Genomic DNA, 20,457 nt, shown 5'->3' with positions numbered 1-20,457 from the left:
GAATTTATTTCTAAATTCTCTATATATTTTATACTATATCTTCATGGGTAACTCAAATGTGCAGGACTGTTTGCCTTTGTGCTACATGACTCCAAGTTGCTATGCTTTGTGAATTATGCTTTGGTGAGTGTATTCTCTGTGCTTTAAGCAACCAGTCAGTAACCTTGCTGTTTTACATGTGCCTGCTTCTAGTAGTATATTCTGTATGTCTTTATCTCTTAGCTTTTATTTGCTACATTTAATCTGCTATGGTCCAGAAAAAAAAGATATTGCTAGATTTTAAAATATGTTCCTAAAATTATGTATTTTTAATTACTGTATGACATAGTATGGATATAGTCTATAGGGATTTCTTATGAGTCAAGTAAATAAGTTTTAGTACTTGGATATATAGCAGTTCTTTTGACTGTTGAGAGCGCTGTTTTGCTTATTTTCCAGCTCTCAGTTATGTTCTGAATAGCTGAGGCTACTGGTAAGTGACTTCTGGTTAAGTGAGCTACATTAATCTTATAGCCAGATGAGGCACATATTAAATTTTCCTTGCTTGCATCCAATTTTGTGTAATATGAGAGGCCTCTATATTTGGAGAGTCACAAGAGCTTCCCTTTTTTCCTGGGTTCTATTTCAGTGAATTTCCTTTCTCTGTTTTCCCATTTCTCTCTTACCTCTAAATTGATGATATTGATGTCCTTGAGAGAGAACAGGAGAATGAAACTTGGAAGAACTCCTGGAATTTTATTTCCTCCCTTTCTGTCATCTACATTTTTCTCCCTTTTCCTTAACATACATTTATGTACTTAAAATTCTCTCCTGCTGGGGTTGGTGTTCATAGAGTAAATAATCTTACACAGTGATTCTCTACCCAGTAAAGCTTGGTATTTGCCCTTCACATTTCCATGAATGTCTTAACCCTCACTGCTTATTCTCTCACTCTTCCCTCAGTCCCACATTCTTACTGATCTCTTGGACTAGGCCAGGAGTCTTTACCAGTAGCCTGGAATTGAGTAAGTGTACGTCAGGGGGATTTTGCCCCACTGAGAAGTAGTGGTTGAATAGAAGGGCAGGAGAATCCTTGCATCTCCCTGTTAATTTGCTTCTGAGTAGGAGATAGAGAGGAAGGAAGAGTGTGTTCAAATATCCCAAAACTTTGAGAGCCTTTTTTTCTCATTGAAAATCGATAAAGAGAGTGTTTGGATATTGTATAACATGATATATATGGGGAAAGGATTAGGAACTCTAAACATCTAAGAAAACTTTTAATTACAAAGCATGTATAATGTGTAACTAATTGGTAGCCTTTTGTTAAGGGATAGGATTCATATTTCATAGGATGAATATAATCTATGGGGATCAGACTTTTTAACAAACACATTTTTTGTACTTTACACATGGTCAGTTATATTTTCCCCCCTTTCTTTCTACTAGGAATTTCCATTTTTTACCTTGACGGCATTTCCTCCTGGATTTCTTGTGCATGTTGGGGGTGTTGTTAGTGCACGCTCTGTGAAGCTTTTGGATCGTATCCACAATCCTGGTATGTCCTTTAAAAGTTTGTTTTCAGTATTGCATTTACTTAAACTGTGGTTATTAAAATTAATTTTTATAATTAAAAAAAAGTCAAATCTAACTGAGAAATGAAAAAGAAAATATAAACTGGCGCATGTTGCTTTAAGTATTTGCAGTAACCCTAATGGAAAAAAAATCAAATAAGTAGAAGTATATTCTAGTTAGCTTTTTATGTAAAGAAAGAAATCTTGATTAATTTTTTTTGGCCAAAGCATCACTTTGAAGGAATCCTTAAGTAACTTTTGAGTCAGCTCTTTTTCTTTGATCCAGGCAGGTAGCAAATTTTGCAATTTGACCATTTTCATAAGATGTTAATTCTTTTAACTAGCAATAATTCTCTGTAGGTTATTTTAGTAATTTCCTTATTCCTAAAAGAAGTATTCCTTTGAAATGTAATTATAAACATTGTGTAGTATCTAAGAATTAAAAAAAAATAGTGCTGTCTGTGTATTTTCGGTTTCTTTTCTGAAGCTATTTATTCTATATAAGTAAACAAATAAGAATGGTAGCTCACCTCTTTAAAACATGGGATCATGATCATAAAAGAAGAAAGGCATCAAATCAGTTTCAATTTCAGGCCCTTGGTTTAGGAATGCTTTGATGGTTTTTTAAAATCCCAAATACATGATAAATGTGGTAGAAACTTTCCATATGGAGTGTTCTTGCAGTTCTCATTGACTGGATTCCTAGTAATTTGCTCAAGTCATTTATTATTTTGATGATATACTTTAAAGCTGAAGTTATGTTACTGTTTTTATTTGGCATATATACGTACATATTTTTGAAAAATTTAAATTGTCACTTCCAATAACCTCTTCCTGACACTTGTACTAATAGCTACAAAAAGTAAAACTTTTCGAAATTATTTTATGCAAAACATTGCAGATAGTGATTTTGGGGATTCAGAACATTACCATTCTTTTAAATTTAAGAAAAAATGTAACCTGTGCCTTGTGGTTTGATGTCATTTCAGTTAATAATTCCAGAGAAACAGAATGGAATTTTTTCCAGAGCTGGAACGAGATTTTCAGAAGAATAATAGCTAGGATTATTTAACTCTTAAAGCTGAACAAATACATCTTTTAAGCATTAGTCTTCTCTTTTTCTTCTCTGGTTTATTATTTTTTCCCACTATTTCTTATTTTTTTCTGGTCAATTTGAGATCTTTTCTTTATTCTGTAGTAATTAAAGACATATTTAGATTGATGCCAGTTTAATGTATTGAGACATTAGAGACTTCAAGTTCCATATCTTTGTTTAGGAACTTGTATTATTTGGAAAGTTCAAGGAATTACTGAGTTAATATACCTGACATTAACTGTGTGGCCCAAGGCTTGTTGCCTGTGTTTCTTTGGCCTGTTGACTCAAATATTTTAATAGATTGCACCCACTGATAAGCTCCAAAAATGGTTTCAGGAATATATTTAACTGTTGGTGATATCTTCTGTTTACTGAAAACATTATGATTTTATTGTTGCTTCCATGTACTCTGAGTAAGCCATAGAGTCTGGGAGAACAAACAAGGGTGACTTAAAAAAGTTTAAGTAGAGAGCTGTATTTAAAATCCCATTACTTTTGACAAAAAACTCTTCTTTTGGGCTTATCATTCTTGCCAGTGTATTCTAGTGGTGTGAGAAATGTAAGAATCTAGGCCCAGGGAAGAAAACAGGAATTTTTATTACAGAATACATTTTGTGTATTGCAATTATCAGCTTATTCATTCTCTTACTTTGCTCCCCTTTTTGGAATATTTTTTTCAATTTGCATTTACAAATTCTCAGTTATTAATGTACTTATTTTCCAAAAGATTATGGGCATATAATATAAATGCTTTTAATGATACATAAATTATATTTTAATTTTGATTTATTTTCAGTTAAATACAAATCGACTATATATTCTAATGGTTTCATTATTACAGTATTTTGATGTAAATATCACATTCTTTGGGTTTTATATATGTATTATGCATAAAAGATTTTAAGAACGTTTTATTGATGTTCTTAATATTTCATAAATAATTATTTATGAAAAAGATTTAGTTTGTTGAAAAAAGCTGAATGTTAAAAAACCCCTCTAGATTAGCATCTACCATGATGATGATGTATTAATTTTATGTCACTGAGTTACTTTGCTGAGAGAAACTTATGATGAATCGAGATGCATGTGCTAATGTTTAAAGTGCTGTATTTGCACCTTCAAATGAATCTTGCAGCTATTTTTTTGTCTAGTGAATATGGGAAATTTTCATTTTACACTGAGCATAGAAGGAAAAAAATCTTATTTTAAAACCACTACCACCTGCTAATTATGGATTATTATTATTTCGAGTTAGCTCTTAGAATTTTCTCCTTTCTTAAATATTAAACACGGAAAAGAATGGAGTGGTTTTAAAAATCAAGGTCATTATCTTAAACAACTCAACTTTAGTTGATATTAGATTATTATAGCATGCTCCTTCTTCTCTTTCTATTTCTACTTCTTATTAACTCTGCTGTCTGTGTCTTTCCAGTTCCTGTCGAGTGGTGTTGTCAATTATGTTCTTGTTTGTAGTGTTTTTTTTTTTTTTTTTTCCCTACTATTCTGCACCTAAAACTGATCTACTAATTTGCTGTTTTGAACTCAGCCTTTGTCGGAATTATGGGTAACACAAGATCTTACAAACTGCTAGACTGGAATAGTTTCAATTCAGGTATTTTGATGGTCATTCAGTACTACATATGCTGACAAAAATTATGGCAGCTCAGTGAAGTTTTTAGAAATGTTTTAGATTAAATAGGTTTAATGTCAATTCAGTTATACAGATAAATTCTGCAGTACATGTGTTACAACTCTTATAGTTTCCAGGGAAATGCAAATATAAAAACGTGTTAACTAAAATGAATTAACCAAAACCATAGAAATACCATAAATTACAAATGGCTTTTGTTAGGTGATTAACTTTCAGAATACTAAATTTAAATTATATTTATTACATTTTGGGCAGTTTTTTCATATTAGGTAAATGACATAGACATTAACTTTACGATTAAAGAAATATTGTTAAATATATTGTAAGTGTTAAATGGCTAGTTTGATAAGCTTAAAGTATGTTTAAATGTTAAATTAAATTTGAATATAATATATTTAGTAGTCTATAAATACTATAGAAGTATAGCTATTACCATTTTTATTTATAATTCTAGAAGTGTTTCAAAATTTGGTAAGTAAGAGCAGATTTGGGGGGAGATTAACAGCTTTCATAAGCTCCCTTCCTTCCCTTTCCACATAAGAATATGATTTTTCTTTTTAAGTAATTTTACATATGGATATAGTTTGTAGTTTTAGAGAAACTTAACTAAGGTAAATTTACAGCTGATGATGTGGTTTAGAGTCAAAGCCAATTTTTCTTTTTGGTAAAAGTATATTTTTTTAATATAACTATCTAAATTTTTGTGCTATTTATTTTTGGAATTAAATAATAGAACCATTTTGATTCAGTATCAGGAGCTGATATTTTGCCTAAAGGATTTTACCAGTATATCTATTTACAGAAAAACAAAAACACCAAGAGACTCAGCATTTTAGATAATATCCCATAATCTTTTCAATATTTTAAACTTTTTTTGTTCTTAGGAGTCCAGGATATAAGTTCGGATGTAAGTAATGCATGTTTGACTATGAAGTATCTCATGTACATCATGCAGATTTACCTAAGTTTAGTGTAGTAAACAATCTGATCAGTTCTAACCTTTGCAGATTTAGACTGACATCATTTGGTAAGTCTTCAGGGAAATTACCTCTATCTCCTATCCAAGTTTTTGCCAGTATGTTATCATATTGATTAGAATTAAAACAATCATTTTTAATGTAATGCGTTATACTTAGCTTTTAGTGAGAAAAATACCCTGCTAGATTCATTTAATAAAAATAAGAATGTATTTTTAAAATGTAGGCAGATTAGTGTATGGGCAGTGAAGAAGCTTAATTATGTAAGAAAAGGATATTGGAATAGACTGATCGTTAATAATATAAGTAGCTTAAATGTTGTCAGGGCAAAGATGTTTAGGGTGAGATGTGTGTTAGATGAGAGAACAGCCTTGGAAAGTAGAAAAGCCATTAAATCTTTTTTTTTTTAATCATTAAATCTTATAGGTATAATACTTTGTTCCCATAAGCAGAATTGCAGAATTTGGCGAGGAGAAACATGGTTGAGGAAGCAGTATATCTTGCCATCATTTAAAATAAAGTCAGGTAGTAAGTGTATGAAAAAAAGATGGATATAAGTAAACAGAATATTAAAATCAAAGCTGACACTTTCAGTTTAATGTTCTCATAGCTCTGTGCTTTTGACTGAGATATTAGAATCTTTATGGTAATGGTACATATTCAGAAATCAGGCTGATTTTGATATTAGGTTAAGAAAAATAATGTGATAATTCTGAAAAATAATGTTAAGAATGTTATATTTGATAAATATATACCAACAATTAATGTATTCTTTTCTGTAATTAGGGAATAAATTAGCGATTACTGTCTTGTATTACCATAGAAAATCAAGAATTGATCATGTCAGTAAGAAAAATTATTGTTGATATGATTTTTATTAATGTTAGAAATTGTTCATCAATACTGAGTTTCCTGAATTCTCTGACACCATTTATTATGTGAGGTATCACCAATTTAATAAAAGCTTTCCAAGAGAAAGGAGAAACACCACTACCATATTAAATATATTGATTAATTATTTAGATATTTTTATTTCAGAAATATTAAAGTGTAGAAAGATATATGAAAGCATTTTTATCACACAACAATATTTCATGAAATATATATCATGCAAGCATCTACTAGAATCAATTTTGTGCCATGCACTTTGCTAGATAATAGGCATGCAAGGATGCCAGCCAGTCACTGTTTTCATGAAGATCATATTCTGGAAGGTTAGAAAAAATAAGTTGATGGTTTATTGTGTGTTGTGGTGTGGTGTGATACAAGATACAGAATTAAAGAGGAAGAAGGTGTGATTAACTATGTGGCAAGGAAACTTGGAAAGGTAATTCTTGAGTTCAGTTTGAAGGATATATAAGAGATTTACATAGATACAATTTTCAGGGGCGCCTGGGTGGCTCAGTGGTTGAGCGTCTGCCTTTGGCTCAGGGCGTGATCCTGGAGTCCTGGGATTGAGTCCCACATCAGGCTCCCTGTAGGGAGCCTGCTTCCCTCTCTGCCTACGTCTCCACCTCTCTCTGTGTCTCTCAAGAATAAATAAATAAAATCTTAAAAAAAATAAAGATTTATTTTTCAGACAGTATATTTAGAAGCATATTGTTCCATCCTTTGAATGTAGTTCTGAAACTTCAGGTGTACGTTGCAAAACAAGACCCTAGCCATTACCTGTTTGATGATATTTACGTAGTTACTCCATACCTATTGTTTGCCCTTGAATATAGAATGTCTTGGTTAATTGAGCTTTGTGTGTGTGTGTGTGTGTGTGTGTGTGTGTGTGTGTGTGTGTGTCTCCCATTTGCTCCTGCTTTGCTGTCTTAGGTTGTGTTAACTATAGTGATAGAAAATATTTTTGTAAAGCAGGAGGAAGAAAACTCAATTACCTGAAAATTTATTTTAAAGTTACAGTATTACCTTTTCTTATCTTGCTTCTATGTTTTTGTCCTGGTAACAGACTTCACGACAGACAAGATGAATCTTCTACTAGAAAGGAGGAAGCAGGATTTGCAGCTCTGTGTGTGACGTGCCAGGAACAGGCTGCATAAGAATAAGACTGCATATCCCATAGTCACATTTGTTTTAGATCATGATTATAGGATGGAGAATGGATTTAAAGACAGCAAGACAAGAGACAGGGAAGCTACTTAGTTGACTGCAGTATTCCTGGCCAGATAGGTGATTTAGGATTTGGTGATGGTAGGAGAGCTAAAGTTTATAGAGCACTTACTGTGTGCCAGGCACTCTTCCAAGTGGTTTATTGTAGTAGGTTATTTAATTCTCAAAACATAGATATGAGGTAGGTATTTTTCCTATTTTGTGGATGAGCAAAACGAAACAATTTTCCCAAAGTAAGATACAAACTTGTTGAGCTATACTGTGAACCTAACTACTCTGGCTTCAGGGCTTATACTCTTAACATAAATTTATAAAATATTTTAAATGTGAAATCATAGGAGTTGGTAATTAGTGGAATGTGGCAAGTAAAGCAGTGTCTTGGCAACTTTGAGCTGAGAGAAAGAGGTGGATTAGGATTATCCCACATAGCTACAAGTCTAAAATCCCAATGAGTAGTTGAATCCTACGTTTTAGAAACCCAAGTCTGTTTGAAAATTGAGTTGTAAAAAATATTCTAAGAGTAAGTTTTAAAAATCATAGCTCAGTGTTTCTCAGATGGCTATGCTTTTTTTTTTTTATTCTTCTGAATTTACCACTGAAAGTATTTCTGCATAGCCTATGGTTATAACTTTTAATTAGGAATAGTCTCAGTGTAGTTGAGGAAAACTTGTTATTCTTTTTTCATGTATGATGCATGTGAGGTTAGATATTTTTTCAGGAAGTCATAAAAGGAAATATGAAGAAGACATATAATGTGGTTTGAAAAAAAATAGCTTCCAAGCTTAGACTTAAGCTTAGACTTAAGAGTGAACGGTTTACTTAGTGGACAGCTTGTTTGAAACTAGGTAACTTTCCTTTGTTTTGAGAATATTTTAGAAAGTTTTATTTAGATTGTAAATTTAAGGACGTATTTTACTTACAACTTTCTCAGTCTTACAATGAATGAGTTTTTGCTAGTATTAAAGTCTTACAATGAATGCATTTTTGCTAGTGCTAAGCTTTACTTGAGTGGTCTGAATTTAGAAAATGTTACTCTTTTTTTGTTAGTTATCTGAATTCTAGTTGTTTAGAAAATTTACCTTCCTTTGGGGGCAAAAACCAATAAAACCAAGAAAATAAGTATAATTATTACATTAAACATACTTAATTTTAACAAAGTGATTAGCAGTTTGATAATCCAGATTTTTTTTTCAGTTTTAAGTAAAAATCTTTTTATTCAGTGGATGTTTGTGGTGTGCCTACCATGTCTTAAGTATGATGTTGGGGATTGGGAACACAATTGTTCCCAGACAGCCTGTTTATATACCTAATCTAGGTTATTTCTTATACTATTTTGCTGTGCTTGCGTGCGTGTTTGTGTGTATGTGTGCATGTGTGTAGTAGTTAAATGGAGATAGGCTTTCTTAGAACTTGAATTCTACTGATGATCGCAGCAGTTATTTTTACCACATCTGGGAGGTACTCATGAGCAGATGTGCAAAACTAAACCCAAAGTAGTTGGTTTTAGCAGCTTTTGGTTTTAAGAATTTTAATAAGAGTTTTAGGAGGTAGATATATAGAGTTCAAGAAGACATAAACATAGCCATGTATGATGTGCGAGCTTCTCTGTATATGTAATACAACATATAAATGTAATAATTTTCTGTCTGTATATAATATAACTGGATATTGATTACTATCCATTCTTTATTATTTGTAAAAAGTCAGATGTATAATTTTCTTACTTTTGAAATTTTGCTCTCTATATATCTAATATAACTGGATTTTAATTACAGTATTATGTGACATGTAAATATAATATACAATCTATATATAAAGAGGGAAATCTCACATATAAGGAGGAATTATATATCTGACTTATTTTATAAATAATGAAGACTTCAGTTTGATCTAACATGGATTATATCCCAGTTACCATCCTAACATCCCAAATTATTGCAAGTTGGTGTCTTCTCTGAATTTGCATATCATTTCCTCTGTGAATGGACTGTTCTTCCTAAGTTGGTGTTGAATCCCCACCTAGTTTGAGGTTGTATACATACTTAAATCTGAACTAATTTCTTTTTCACTAGGGGAAATTTATCTTCAAAAAGTTGTTTTGTGTTGGAATAATACTATAAGGTGTTTAAGAATGTGGCTTTCTTATGCTGTCCTTTAATGAGATAGATTATCACTGTACTAAAAATGTTTATTTGAGCTCAGTTAACACTTTATCTCTTCTTATTTATTTAAAAATTAGATTGGATATTGTCCATTTCCTTTTTTTTTTTCTTTAAGCCAGATTCAAAGATTCTCAAGGGCAGAATTCATTCTTCTCTTCCAGAGCTATGTAAAAATAGGATTAAATTCAACATTTAGGGAGTCAGGGTTTCTTAGTTGCAAGTGTGTTATTGCCTAAAATCTCAAAGAGATTCAGTTTTATAAAGTCATATTATGTTGAATTGTTCACTTCTTTACTTTCTGAGATATAAGCATTTACTTCCATTTTAGGAATCTTTACCAGTTTCACTTGCACTTCAGAAATAAGATAAAATGTTAAAAAGATGGCAAGATATCAAGCTATGGCCATGCTCTAGAAAAGTAACAGTAGTAAAATGAATGAGTTGTGATGTCAGCCCAAGTGTGCAGACATTACCTCTAAAAGAAGCATTAGTGAGGTATTGATCTAGAGCTCAGTTCATGACTACGAATAAAAGGATATATTAAAAGATTTATGGGGCATCTGACTGACTCAGTTGGTGGAGCATGTGACTCTTGATTTTGGGGTTGTGAGTTTGAGCCCCAAGTTGATATAGAGATTACTTTATAAAAGAAAGATTTGTGATATTATCTATGAGGAGTTTTGACCCATAGAAGAAAAATATAACATTGTATGAAATATAGTTTATAAAATAAATAAATTTTAGTATCTCCTAAAATAAGATCTTTTTAAAATTATAAGTAATTCTATGGATTTTTGGGAGGAGCATGGTATTTTAGAGAAGAAACGTTTTTCTTGCATCTTTGAAATGTTGATTAATTGAGACCTTCACATCTCAGCTGTATATCCTTCAAATGACTAAATTGTATCCAGTTTTATGAGTGGCATGTATAATTGCCATAAATTTTTAAGCCAGACTCTTTGTTTTGCCTTTTACAGGAGTATGGTAAATCCTCAGTTTTGACCTCTGGAGAGTGAATAAAACAATTCAAATTCAACTAGTGTGTTTCCTAGAGGAATACAGTTAACAGTTGTTAAGCTTTAAAAATTCCACTATAGAATTAAATACTGTGATATTTCTGAATTTTCAGTTATAGTAAGTTAGGCTGAATCATTACTGTGTGAATATTCTCTGGCTAATCTCTGGCATAAATATAATATAGGTTTTGAACATAAATTTAATTTTTTCTAATATTAAATAAATTGATTATTCTTAATTTTATTTTAATTAAATAACCCCTAAATTTAATAGCCAACAAATTCATCCTTTGGCTTCTTGCTTACAGTTATAGATAATTATTGTTAATTCAATTCCTAGTTTGTGATGAAATGCTCTTTACTGTATGCTTGCCTTGCTTTCACCTAGAATCTAGGGCCATTACTTTCTGTAACCATTTCAGTGAGCTGCCATAGTTTTCAGTCTGTACTGTCACCTGATCCAAGCATGCGCCAAAATATCCACTGTTTCTGGCTCCTGTCTGCTGAATCTGCTTTGCAAAACCCTTTGTTCTCTGAGCTTTTGCTTAAGCCAAAAACAAAATTTAACAAATTCTTTGGAGTGTGGACATATGCCATTTGCTTCCTTAGCTCCCATGTTATGTAACTTTAGCTTTTATTAAACTTGTAAATACTTTATTAAATACAACAATGGCATCCCCATGTGCAATTGTGTGGCTCATGTGTCAAAATAAAGGCTGCTTGTGACCTTGTCAGAAGAGTATGAATGCTCCACTTGCGCTGCATTCAGCTTTTTGTTTTGTTTATTTTTTTTTTTTAAATCAGCCACTTATTCTTTCATAGTGTTTGGTTTAATTAACTGATTATTTTAAGTGTTATACCAAGGTAAGTTTGATGTAAATAAACTTTGTATTCTATGTGGTTATATGTATTTCATAGTAATTATTACATACTTTTCCATGTAGACATGCTAGCCATTTCTAAATAAATATATCCTGAACTTAAAATAAGTAACTTCCTCCATTTTTTAAATTAGTTTAAAAAACAATGTCATGGATCACTTTCTGTAAAATTCAATTTAAAACAGAAAGGCTGCCATGTATTACTTGTGGCACAGATGTAGGAGAATCTAATATGAGAAAATCTGTTTTTATAAAAGCATAGTATACAATTATTTGCTTTAGCAAGTAATATTTTAAACTTCCAGAAGAGTTTAGAAAGTAAATAGCAGGTCCTACTAGTGTTTTTAAAGAAAAGCAAAACTTTATTACAGTTTTTCAGGGAAAATAGTTATTTTCTAAACTGAGATAATATTTCTTTTATTATTTATGATATCCATTTTTAGAGAATCATAAATAATTTGATAGATTGAGCAACTTTTAAGTTTTTGTCTTATGGTAAAAATTCCCTTATTAGGAAAGGAAGATGTTAAATAGATGCCCAAATTGTTTTGGAACCATATGTGCCTTAAAAAGAGAATGGATTTGAAAGTGTATTTGTGCTGTTAATGTCTATATTTCAGGGGGAATATGAAGAAATTCTTTAGCATAATAGCATATGTGCAATATAGGGTTACCTAATTGTGTTACACATTTCTTAATTCATAATATTGATTGCTAACACCATATTGTAGTCTTTTCTATTTCTCTTCTTTATTTTATCCCGTCTTTCGATCTTTTCCTCAGTTTCCTAGAGGTTGCATTTCCTTGTTTTTTTTTTTTTGTTTGTTTTGTTTTGTTTTGTTTTTCTGAAAGAAAGTTTTAGTGTAGCTCTGTCTTGGATCCAAAACTTTATTACAAGAATTGACTGGCATCATTTGTAGCTCTGGCTATTATCTCTTCATTTCTCCCTTTTGCTGATCTCCTCCCTGTGGAGGAAACAACATTACATCATAGGAATGTCAGCTATAACAAGCTTTTTAACCTTTCTTTACTTTGCTGTCTTCAGTATTTTACTAGTGAGTATAATTCTACTTTTTCTTCTTTTTTAAAAAACATTTTGAAAACTGGATATGTACTGAAATTCAAAAAAGAAAGTTTATGGATTGTTTGATTTTCGGTTTTAATAGTGCCTTCTATGTGGAAAATTCACAATAAGAGGTTAGCATCCTGTTTAGAGTTAGATTAAGTTTTTTCTGTCCCAAATTGCTCCCAAATGGAATTGGCCACAAAAAGAAACAAATTAGGATATGCTCATTATAGACTGTTTCTGTTTTTAATGTCTTTGCTCATAAAATGTTACTATAATTTGCAGCTGCTGTTCACCAGTAGTTTGCCGCTAAATGCAAGTGATTAGGAAGTATGTGTGCCAGATGCTCCATTTATAATGCTCTATTACAAGCAATATTGGACTCTTCTGTGGTAATAAAATGCAATGCTGTGATTTTAAGGCATTTTCTTCATTATAGAACCATATATGAAGTTACAATGTACTAACTGAAATTCGTCCTTATATTTGGTTAGTTTTCATTAACCAAATTATTTGTGTTAATCTTTAAATGTATTGTTTTTTTTTTATTTTAAATTGGCTAGTCCCTTCATTTCTTGTTACTTTGCTTTAGGACTCAGAAGGATGGCTACATGGCTTTTTCTTTTTTAACATTGACAAACTGTTGCCTTGTAAGAATATAGAATATAGTGGGTTATAAAAAAAAAATAGGTCCCTGGAAATGAAATCAGAATTTTAAATTAAATGTATGGGTATGACTCAAAATGTTCTCTGAGCGAAGTGAGTGAGACATAGATAGACATAGAATATCCTCTCAGTTTAGGATTAGAATCTGGAAGCTCTGTGTTGACATTTTAAGTTGCATCTAATAAAATACATCCCTCCCTATAGATGTCCCCTAAAGTAATAAAGCAAATAGAACTAGTTGGCTTATTTTTTATCAATCAAGTTTAGAGTGTTAAACTTTTTCAGAAGTAACATGAAAATGTTAATAAGCATTTTGAGAAATAACATTTTAACATGTGAAGTTAGATTCAAAATCTGTTGTAGACCAGTATGTCTTTGCCTTCCAGAGTACATTTATTTTGAACATTTCTTTATCGTATAGACAATGTGCTATTGAGTAGTGAACTGATTTAAAATTTATTTTTCAGATGAACCAGAAACTCGAGATGCGTGGTGGGCAGAAATCAGACAAGAAATAAAATCACATGCTAAAGCATTAGGCTGTCATGCTGTAGTGGGCTACAGTGAATCAACTAGCATCTGGTAAATGATAATAACTTGATTTTCTAGATGCTGTAATTTACAGATTGTCATCTGAAAGGGTAAAAAATTTATGCAAGTATAGGAAAAAGAATTATGGAAAGTAAACTTTGGAGTACATTAGACTGGGGTCCACATGCCATTTTTACCAGTTAATTGCTTTGAAACGGGAAAGTAACTACTCCTCTGAGCCTCCATTTATATGTTGAAATGGGGATGATAACCACCTATCAATTAAGACTATTGAAGAATTAGATGAGAATTGATACTGGCACATAGCAAGAATTAATTTTAGGCTGACTTGACTTTATGACCCCACTGACTCCTTCTTCTGGAATATTTGGACCCTTGATGTGTTGTAAATGAACTGCCATTTGTCTTTTAAAGTTTTTCTGTAAACTCTGTCTTCTTTTACTAATCGTAGCTTAATTTTCTCTTCCATCATCCTTCCTAGCTCTGCCAAGTTAGGAAGGGACTTCCATACTCTTACTCTCAATTCTTTTCTCTTCTACCTTTCATTTGAACCACCTCTCTTCCTTTAAAGGCCTTGCCATTCTACAGTTCAGACTTTCCTACCTCCAAGCATTCTTATGCCTTTCTTAATTCTTTGCTATCTCCTGCAGTTGAACATGATTACCTTCCAACAGCTTGACCATGTGCTTTCTTATTCTCAAGTCCTTCTCTTTCCCCCCATTTAACTTTCTGTATTTTTTAAAGATTTTATTAATTTATTTGACAGCACAAGTCGAGCAGAGAGCCCAATGGGGGCTCAATCCCAGGACCCAGGAATTATGACCTTAGCCAGAGGCAGATGCTTAATTGACTAAGCTACATAGGCACCGCCCTTAACTTTCAGTCACATTTTGGACCTCATTATTGCTCAAAGCTGTTCCCTTTTAAAAATTTGAAACTATAAGTATTCACTTTTGGACCACAACTTAATGTTTTCCACCCATCTTGTTTGTACATTTACACCTGCTTTGTTTTGACTCTTACCTTAACCAAGACTTTGCCCAGTTTCTTACTCAGGTTCTGAGTTAACTTGCTGTCATTGATGAATCCTACTTTTAGCCCCTCAAAAAGTTTATAATAGATATCATCTAGAAACCATTTGACCTTCTGCTGTTTTTATTTTTCCACCTAATCTTGAGTAATTCTTACTGTCAGCTGTAACATGGGTAATTCTCTTGTTCAATATAGTGGTCATTATTATTAGAGAAAAATAATTAGACTCCAGTAAAAGTAGATATTACAGAGCCATGCTGTTTCTTCTTCTTAGGGCCCTTTCTTTTCCCTTGCAGACCAGGTATGATATCCTTGGGCCTTTCTGTCCCCATTGTAGCTATTCTACTTCTGCTAAACTAATAACTTTGTTACACTTTTCCCACCCTACTCCCCATTGATAGCTTGGTTCATTCATAGATTTAGTGCCCTATGCTTTCAGGTCCTAGTGTTACGGTTTTAAAAGACGTTAAAAGGTGGTTTTTGTTCATTTGTTGTTTGTTTTTTTTAAGATTTTATTTATTGGGGCACCTGGGTGGCTCAGTGGTTGAGCATCTATCTGCCTTTGATTCAGGTCATGATTCTGGAGTCCTGGGATCAAGAGTTGCACCGGGCTCCCCTCCCAGAGCCCGCTTCTCCCCTGTCTATCTTTCTGCCTCTCTGTGTCTCTCATGAATAAATAAATAAAATCTTAAAAAAAAAAAGATTTTATATATTTACTTGGAAAGAGAGCAGGGAAAGCGGCAGAGAAAGAGAAGTCAGGCTGAACACAGAGCCTGACTTTGAGGCTCAATCCCACAACCCTGACATCATGACCTGAGCTGAAATCAAGAGTTGGATGCTTAACGAAAGCGCCCCTGAAAGACATAGTTCTTGTTATCAGATTCATATTCTACTGGAGGATTTTGACAAGTTTAACACATTTTATGACAGAAATATCCCATGATGCTATGGGATCCAGAGGGATCCAGAAGTAAGATTAGAAGAAAGTGTTAATAAAGTAACTGAAACTTTAAATCTCAGGGGAAGAGTGTGAGTTATATAAATGAGGAGGCATGAAGGGAATATTCCACGCTAGAAGAATAGAATGTGAAGAAGGCTAGTGGTGTAGATTCAGAGTGGCAGGAGATAGGTCGCAGATGGATGCAAGGGTCTACAGAAATGAGTCAATTTATTTAGGAGTTTGAATTCACCTGATATATCAAGGCTCCTTTTTTCTCACTGGACCTCAAAAAATCTTTGTATTTAAATCTTAACTTTACTAATTTTTTGTTGTTGTTGTTGTTCTAGTCCATCCTATTTACTATTACTGGATAAAACTCTTTGAAGTGGGCAGCCCGGGTGGCTCAGCGGTTTAGCGCCACCTTCAGCCCAGGGCGTGATCCTGGAGACCCGGGACCAAGTGCCACGTTGGGCTTCCTGCATGGAGCCTGCTTCTGCCTCTACCTGTGTCTCTGCACCCCCCTCCCCAATCTCTCTCTCTCTCTCTCTCTCTCTCTCTCTCTCTCTCTGTTTCTCCCATGAATAAATAAATAAAATCTTAAAAAAAAAACAAAAAACTTTGAAATGTACTTCTGCCCTCATAGTTCCTTAATTCAGTACTTTTTTTTTTTTTTTTTTTTTTAATTCAGCACTTTTAGTGGCTCCACATTATTTCTTGACATTCTCAGTGCCCACTTGAACATTTTGAGCCTGGCCTCTCTCTACTCAGTGACAGATCAAGTGACCATTTGTTTCATGTCCTTTCAGGCTTCTGGTTTATTTATACTTTGTTTCCATCATTTTGTCCATAGGCTGCCATTTTCTCATTAGCTTTGGGTGATCTCATTCAGTAATTTTGTTGATTATTTAAAATTAGGTGATGGTAGTAAACTATTACGTAGTTTAAGAATTCCAAAGAATTCTTTGAAAATTACTTTTTATTCTGCATTATAATGATGTAGTTTAAGCTCCATTTAGTATATTTTGGATATTACTTGTTTCAGATACCTTTTGTTATTAAGTTTAAATTAAGCTTAGCAATATTGATATTGATAATTACATAAATAAGCTTTTAAGGTAAACTTAAATTAAGGTAATAAACTTTATTTATTTTTATTTTTTATTTTTTTAGGTAATAAACTTTAATATGCATTTATAGAGTACTTTAATATAGTTTTATGGGTTACTGCTGAATTCAGCAGTATAATTTGTTGCTATTTTCATTTTGAAACATTCCTGTTATAAAATCTTAAAAAAAATTTGTGAAATATTCCTGTCTTTATCAGTTTTAACATATTTTAAAGAAATTTATTGTCATTAATATTATACCGTTTATCTTATACTTTTTAAGTAATAATTCTTGCTCTTTTTGTTTTAATAATGTTATATTATTTCTATTTTTTGTTCTAGGATAGGAGATAATCCTATGATATTATTAATATTTAGTGGAGTCTAACTTGAATTTAAATTGTCACCCTCATAATCATTTTGATATTTAACATTTTCCAAAGCTAGGTTGCCTGCAGATATTAACTATTTTATATTTTTTTCCTTTATAGTGAAGAGGTCTGTATTTTATCTGCATCCGGCACAGCAGCTGTACTCAACCCTAGATTTCTGCAGGATGGCACCGTGGAAGGCTGTTTGGAACAGAGGTTGTCATGGCAGCCTTGCTTATTTTCTTTAAAGGCAAAAAAAGGAGAAGTTGATTTTTAACTTCACAGCCAGGATAGTTCTGTATAAGGATGGGTTACAGTGGTACAATGTAGAAATCAGGACCAGACACTTTACTAATTTTTACATAACCTGTAGCAACATAGATGAATTGAATTCTGCATTATATGACACACATTATTATAATTTTCTGAGTATCTTGATAAAATACATGTCTGACTCTCAAAGAATTTCAAGTATATATTTTTTTGTCTGTGACAGTATAAAAATTTTTTTTATTTTTCTCTTCCTTTCCTTTTGTCTTACCTCTGGCATAGAAAAAGGTCATGAATAGTATAGGTCAGAAAAGGTTAGCAAATAGTATAAATTTGCAAGTCTCTGTATAAGAAAAATATTCTGGCTCAGGTAGGCAAACAGAAGACCTTGGTTGGTTTCTTCTTTAGTTTATATCAAAAATGGATTTTGACTGTAATATATTACAGAGCATTGAAAGTCATCACAAATAGGAAAATAGAGGTGCAACATTTTGAAGTATATTAAAAATCAGAGTGTTCTATTGAGAAAACTGCTGGCTGGTAAGTTGTCCCAGTGTTGCAATATAGTTCTCACACATGTCAGTAGATTTCTCTTGAGTAGATAGAAGCCTAATAGAACAAATGACCTTCCCCTTGCAGATTGATTATTTTTGTATTGTGGCTTGGATAGATACAATGAATTCTTTTATATGGTAATCCTGTGCAACAGATACTGTCCCTATCTGTAAAAGAGGAAAATGTCTTTTTTCCTGCTATAAAATTATTTCTGTTTATAAGAATTTGAAAAATAATACAGGAATAGAAGGAAGAAAACATGCTCCATGATCTCAGTATTCAGAGACAATCCCTTTTGTATATTTCATATTTCCAATTTAAATACTTCTGTTTTTATTCCTATGATATTATATCACTTATGTTCAAATTTCTGTGAGATAGTTAGTTAAAAATTATTCCAGTTTTCATCCTTTCTTGCCCCTTTGTAACAGGGGCTTTGATTCAAACAAACTGACCTTAGAATCTGAGGTCTGCTACTAAGTATTTACTATGGCTGAACAAGTTACTTAATGTCTCAGGTTGGTTTCAGACCAAGAAGAACTAGTTTTTGTTGCTGTTTGCAGCAAACAAAACAGGGATGTTTTGTATTTTGGGGAGGGGTGTGTTTAGCTATGTTTTCTTACTTAATCTTCAAAGAAAAAGAGCCTTTGTTAGTAGATATTGTTCTGGTTTTATAGGGGAGGCTCTGAGAGGTTAAATGACTTATTCAAGGTCACACAGCTCTGTTTAGGATCTATTTGACTTCCCTGTTACTTCTAACGTACTAGAATGCCATCTTAACAATAAAAGAATAATACCTGAGAGTAATTTGATTTAGAAGGTTATGGTGGATCAATTCCGTGAAATAGTATGTACAAGGAATCTGCAAGAAGCCTGACTCATAGTATAGTATGAATTTCCTTTTCTTTTTTAATTTGTCCATTTGCCAAGGTTCAACTTCAAAAGGTTGCTTTAGATTGGAGCAAATTGAGAATCCACATCTTTCTAGAGCCCTAGAAGGTGTAGCTGTGTGAAAGTCTGGAGTTCTCCATGAAGCTTCCTTCTGCTTCCATTTTTGTTCTCTGAATTTCCTCAGATCTGATGAGTGAAAAAAATACTTAAATCATTCAAAAACGAATTCATAGCCAACATTATTATAACAAACATTTCACAGTGATCGGGAAGGTTGTGTTATCATTTCTGGTTTATATAGGATATGTATATTATTTGTGAAACAGGTATTATGATTTCTCAAGAAATGTTAAAGCAGTCATTGGAAATTAGAAATGTCAGATTATGCCTATTTTTGACTTTTAAATTTTTATTATTTTATTTTAAAAATATTTTTATTTATTTATTCATGAAAGCGGGGGCGGTGCAGAGGGAGAAGCAGGCTCCATACAGGGAGCCTGGTGCGGGACTTGATCCTGGGACTCTGGGATCATGCCCTGAGACGAAGGCAGACGCTCAACCGCTGAGCCACCCAGGCGTCTCTTGATTTTTTAAGTTTTTAAATAGGTTTGTTTTTAACCATAATCTTTTTTTTGAAGTTGTTAGATTGTCTAGTTAAAGAGGTTTTTTTCCCTTGGGAATTTTTTTTATAATTGTATTTGAGTTATATTTGTCACAGTAGGAAAATGTCCCCCATATCCAACCACTTGTTTTTATGTTCTATCACAAAGAACAAGCTTTGGGATAATAGTGGCTTTTGTCAGGTGGGACATCCTTAAAAATATGAATTGATGGAATACTGTGACTACTTGTGTAAGTCTTATTTCTCATATGGAAATGTATGATTTGCATTTGATGGTCATCTTTAATTCTTAATAGTCATAGTGGTACTCTCATAGCTTACTGTGCTAGAAGTTGTGTAGTTTGTATACAAGTACTGTATGTGAAAAATAGGTTTTTGAGAAAATGCATGGAATTTTAAAAAATGCTTCATTTTTTTCTCTTGATATTTCATATAGGCTAGAAGAAAATTTGCCTGCAGGCTGTGGATTTTGCCATATACCATATGATGAACTGAATATGCCATTTCCAGCTCATCTCACATACTGCTATAACTGCAGGAAACAAAAAGTTCCTGATGTTCTCTTTACAACTATAGACCTCCCAATAGATGCAACAGTTATTGGAAAAGGCTGTCTTATTCAAGCAAGGTATATTTGTGCAAACTGTATTTGAGGTCTCTGAAAGTGTATGGAGTATGGAGTCAGATCTGTTTTTTACATGTCTTCTATGCTGTTTCCTACGGGTGTGATCCTGGGCAGGCTGGGCAATGATACCCGAATCTTGTATTTATTTAATCACATGGAAAATTGGGAGAAAGAATATCCTCTTTATAAAACTAAAATAAGTTTATATGTAAAGACAATTTTAAACATTTAAATTCTGTACAGATGTTTATTATTTTGAGGATTACTAAGTAACCTGTTGTGGCTCTGTTTTAAGGATATTAAATATGTAATA

The 20,457-nt window shown here is 32.5% G+C and overlaps 1 protein-coding gene across 26 annotated transcripts in view; it reads left to right on the top strand.

Moving 5' to 3' along the window:
* C2CD5 (C2 calcium dependent domain containing 5) overlaps positions 1 to 20,457 on the top strand; it is a 101,306-nt gene that overhangs the window by 43,853 nt on the left and 36,996 nt on the right. For 14 of the 26 annotated variants that reach the window (XM_038577033.1, XM_038577032.1, XM_038577047.1 and 11 more), the window contains 4 exons: positions 1,426 to 1,534; positions 13,648 to 13,762; positions 17,302 to 17,397; positions 19,956 to 20,147. In XM_038577033.1, the coding sequence (XP_038432961.1) occupies positions 1,426 to 1,534; positions 13,648 to 13,762; positions 17,302 to 17,397; positions 19,956 to 20,147 (512 nt within the window). Of the gene's footprint in view, positions 1 to 1,425; positions 1,535 to 4,192; positions 4,259 to 13,647; positions 13,763 to 17,301; positions 17,398 to 19,955; positions 20,148 to 20,457 lie in introns of all 26 variants that reach the window. The other 12 variants (XM_038577030.1, XM_038577035.1, XM_038577031.1 and 9 more) reach the window with 1 other exon arrangement.

Source organism: Canis lupus, chromosome 27 (assembly GCF_011100685.1).
Source record: "Canis lupus familiaris isolate Mischka breed German Shepherd chromosome 27, alternate assembly UU_Cfam_GSD_1.0, whole genome shotgun sequence".
NCBI classification, from domain to species: domain Eukaryota; kingdom Metazoa; phylum Chordata; class Mammalia; order Carnivora; family Canidae; genus Canis; species Canis lupus.
Note: the sequence above shows the minus strand (reverse complement) of the source record. Positions and strands in the feature narration are given on the sequence as shown.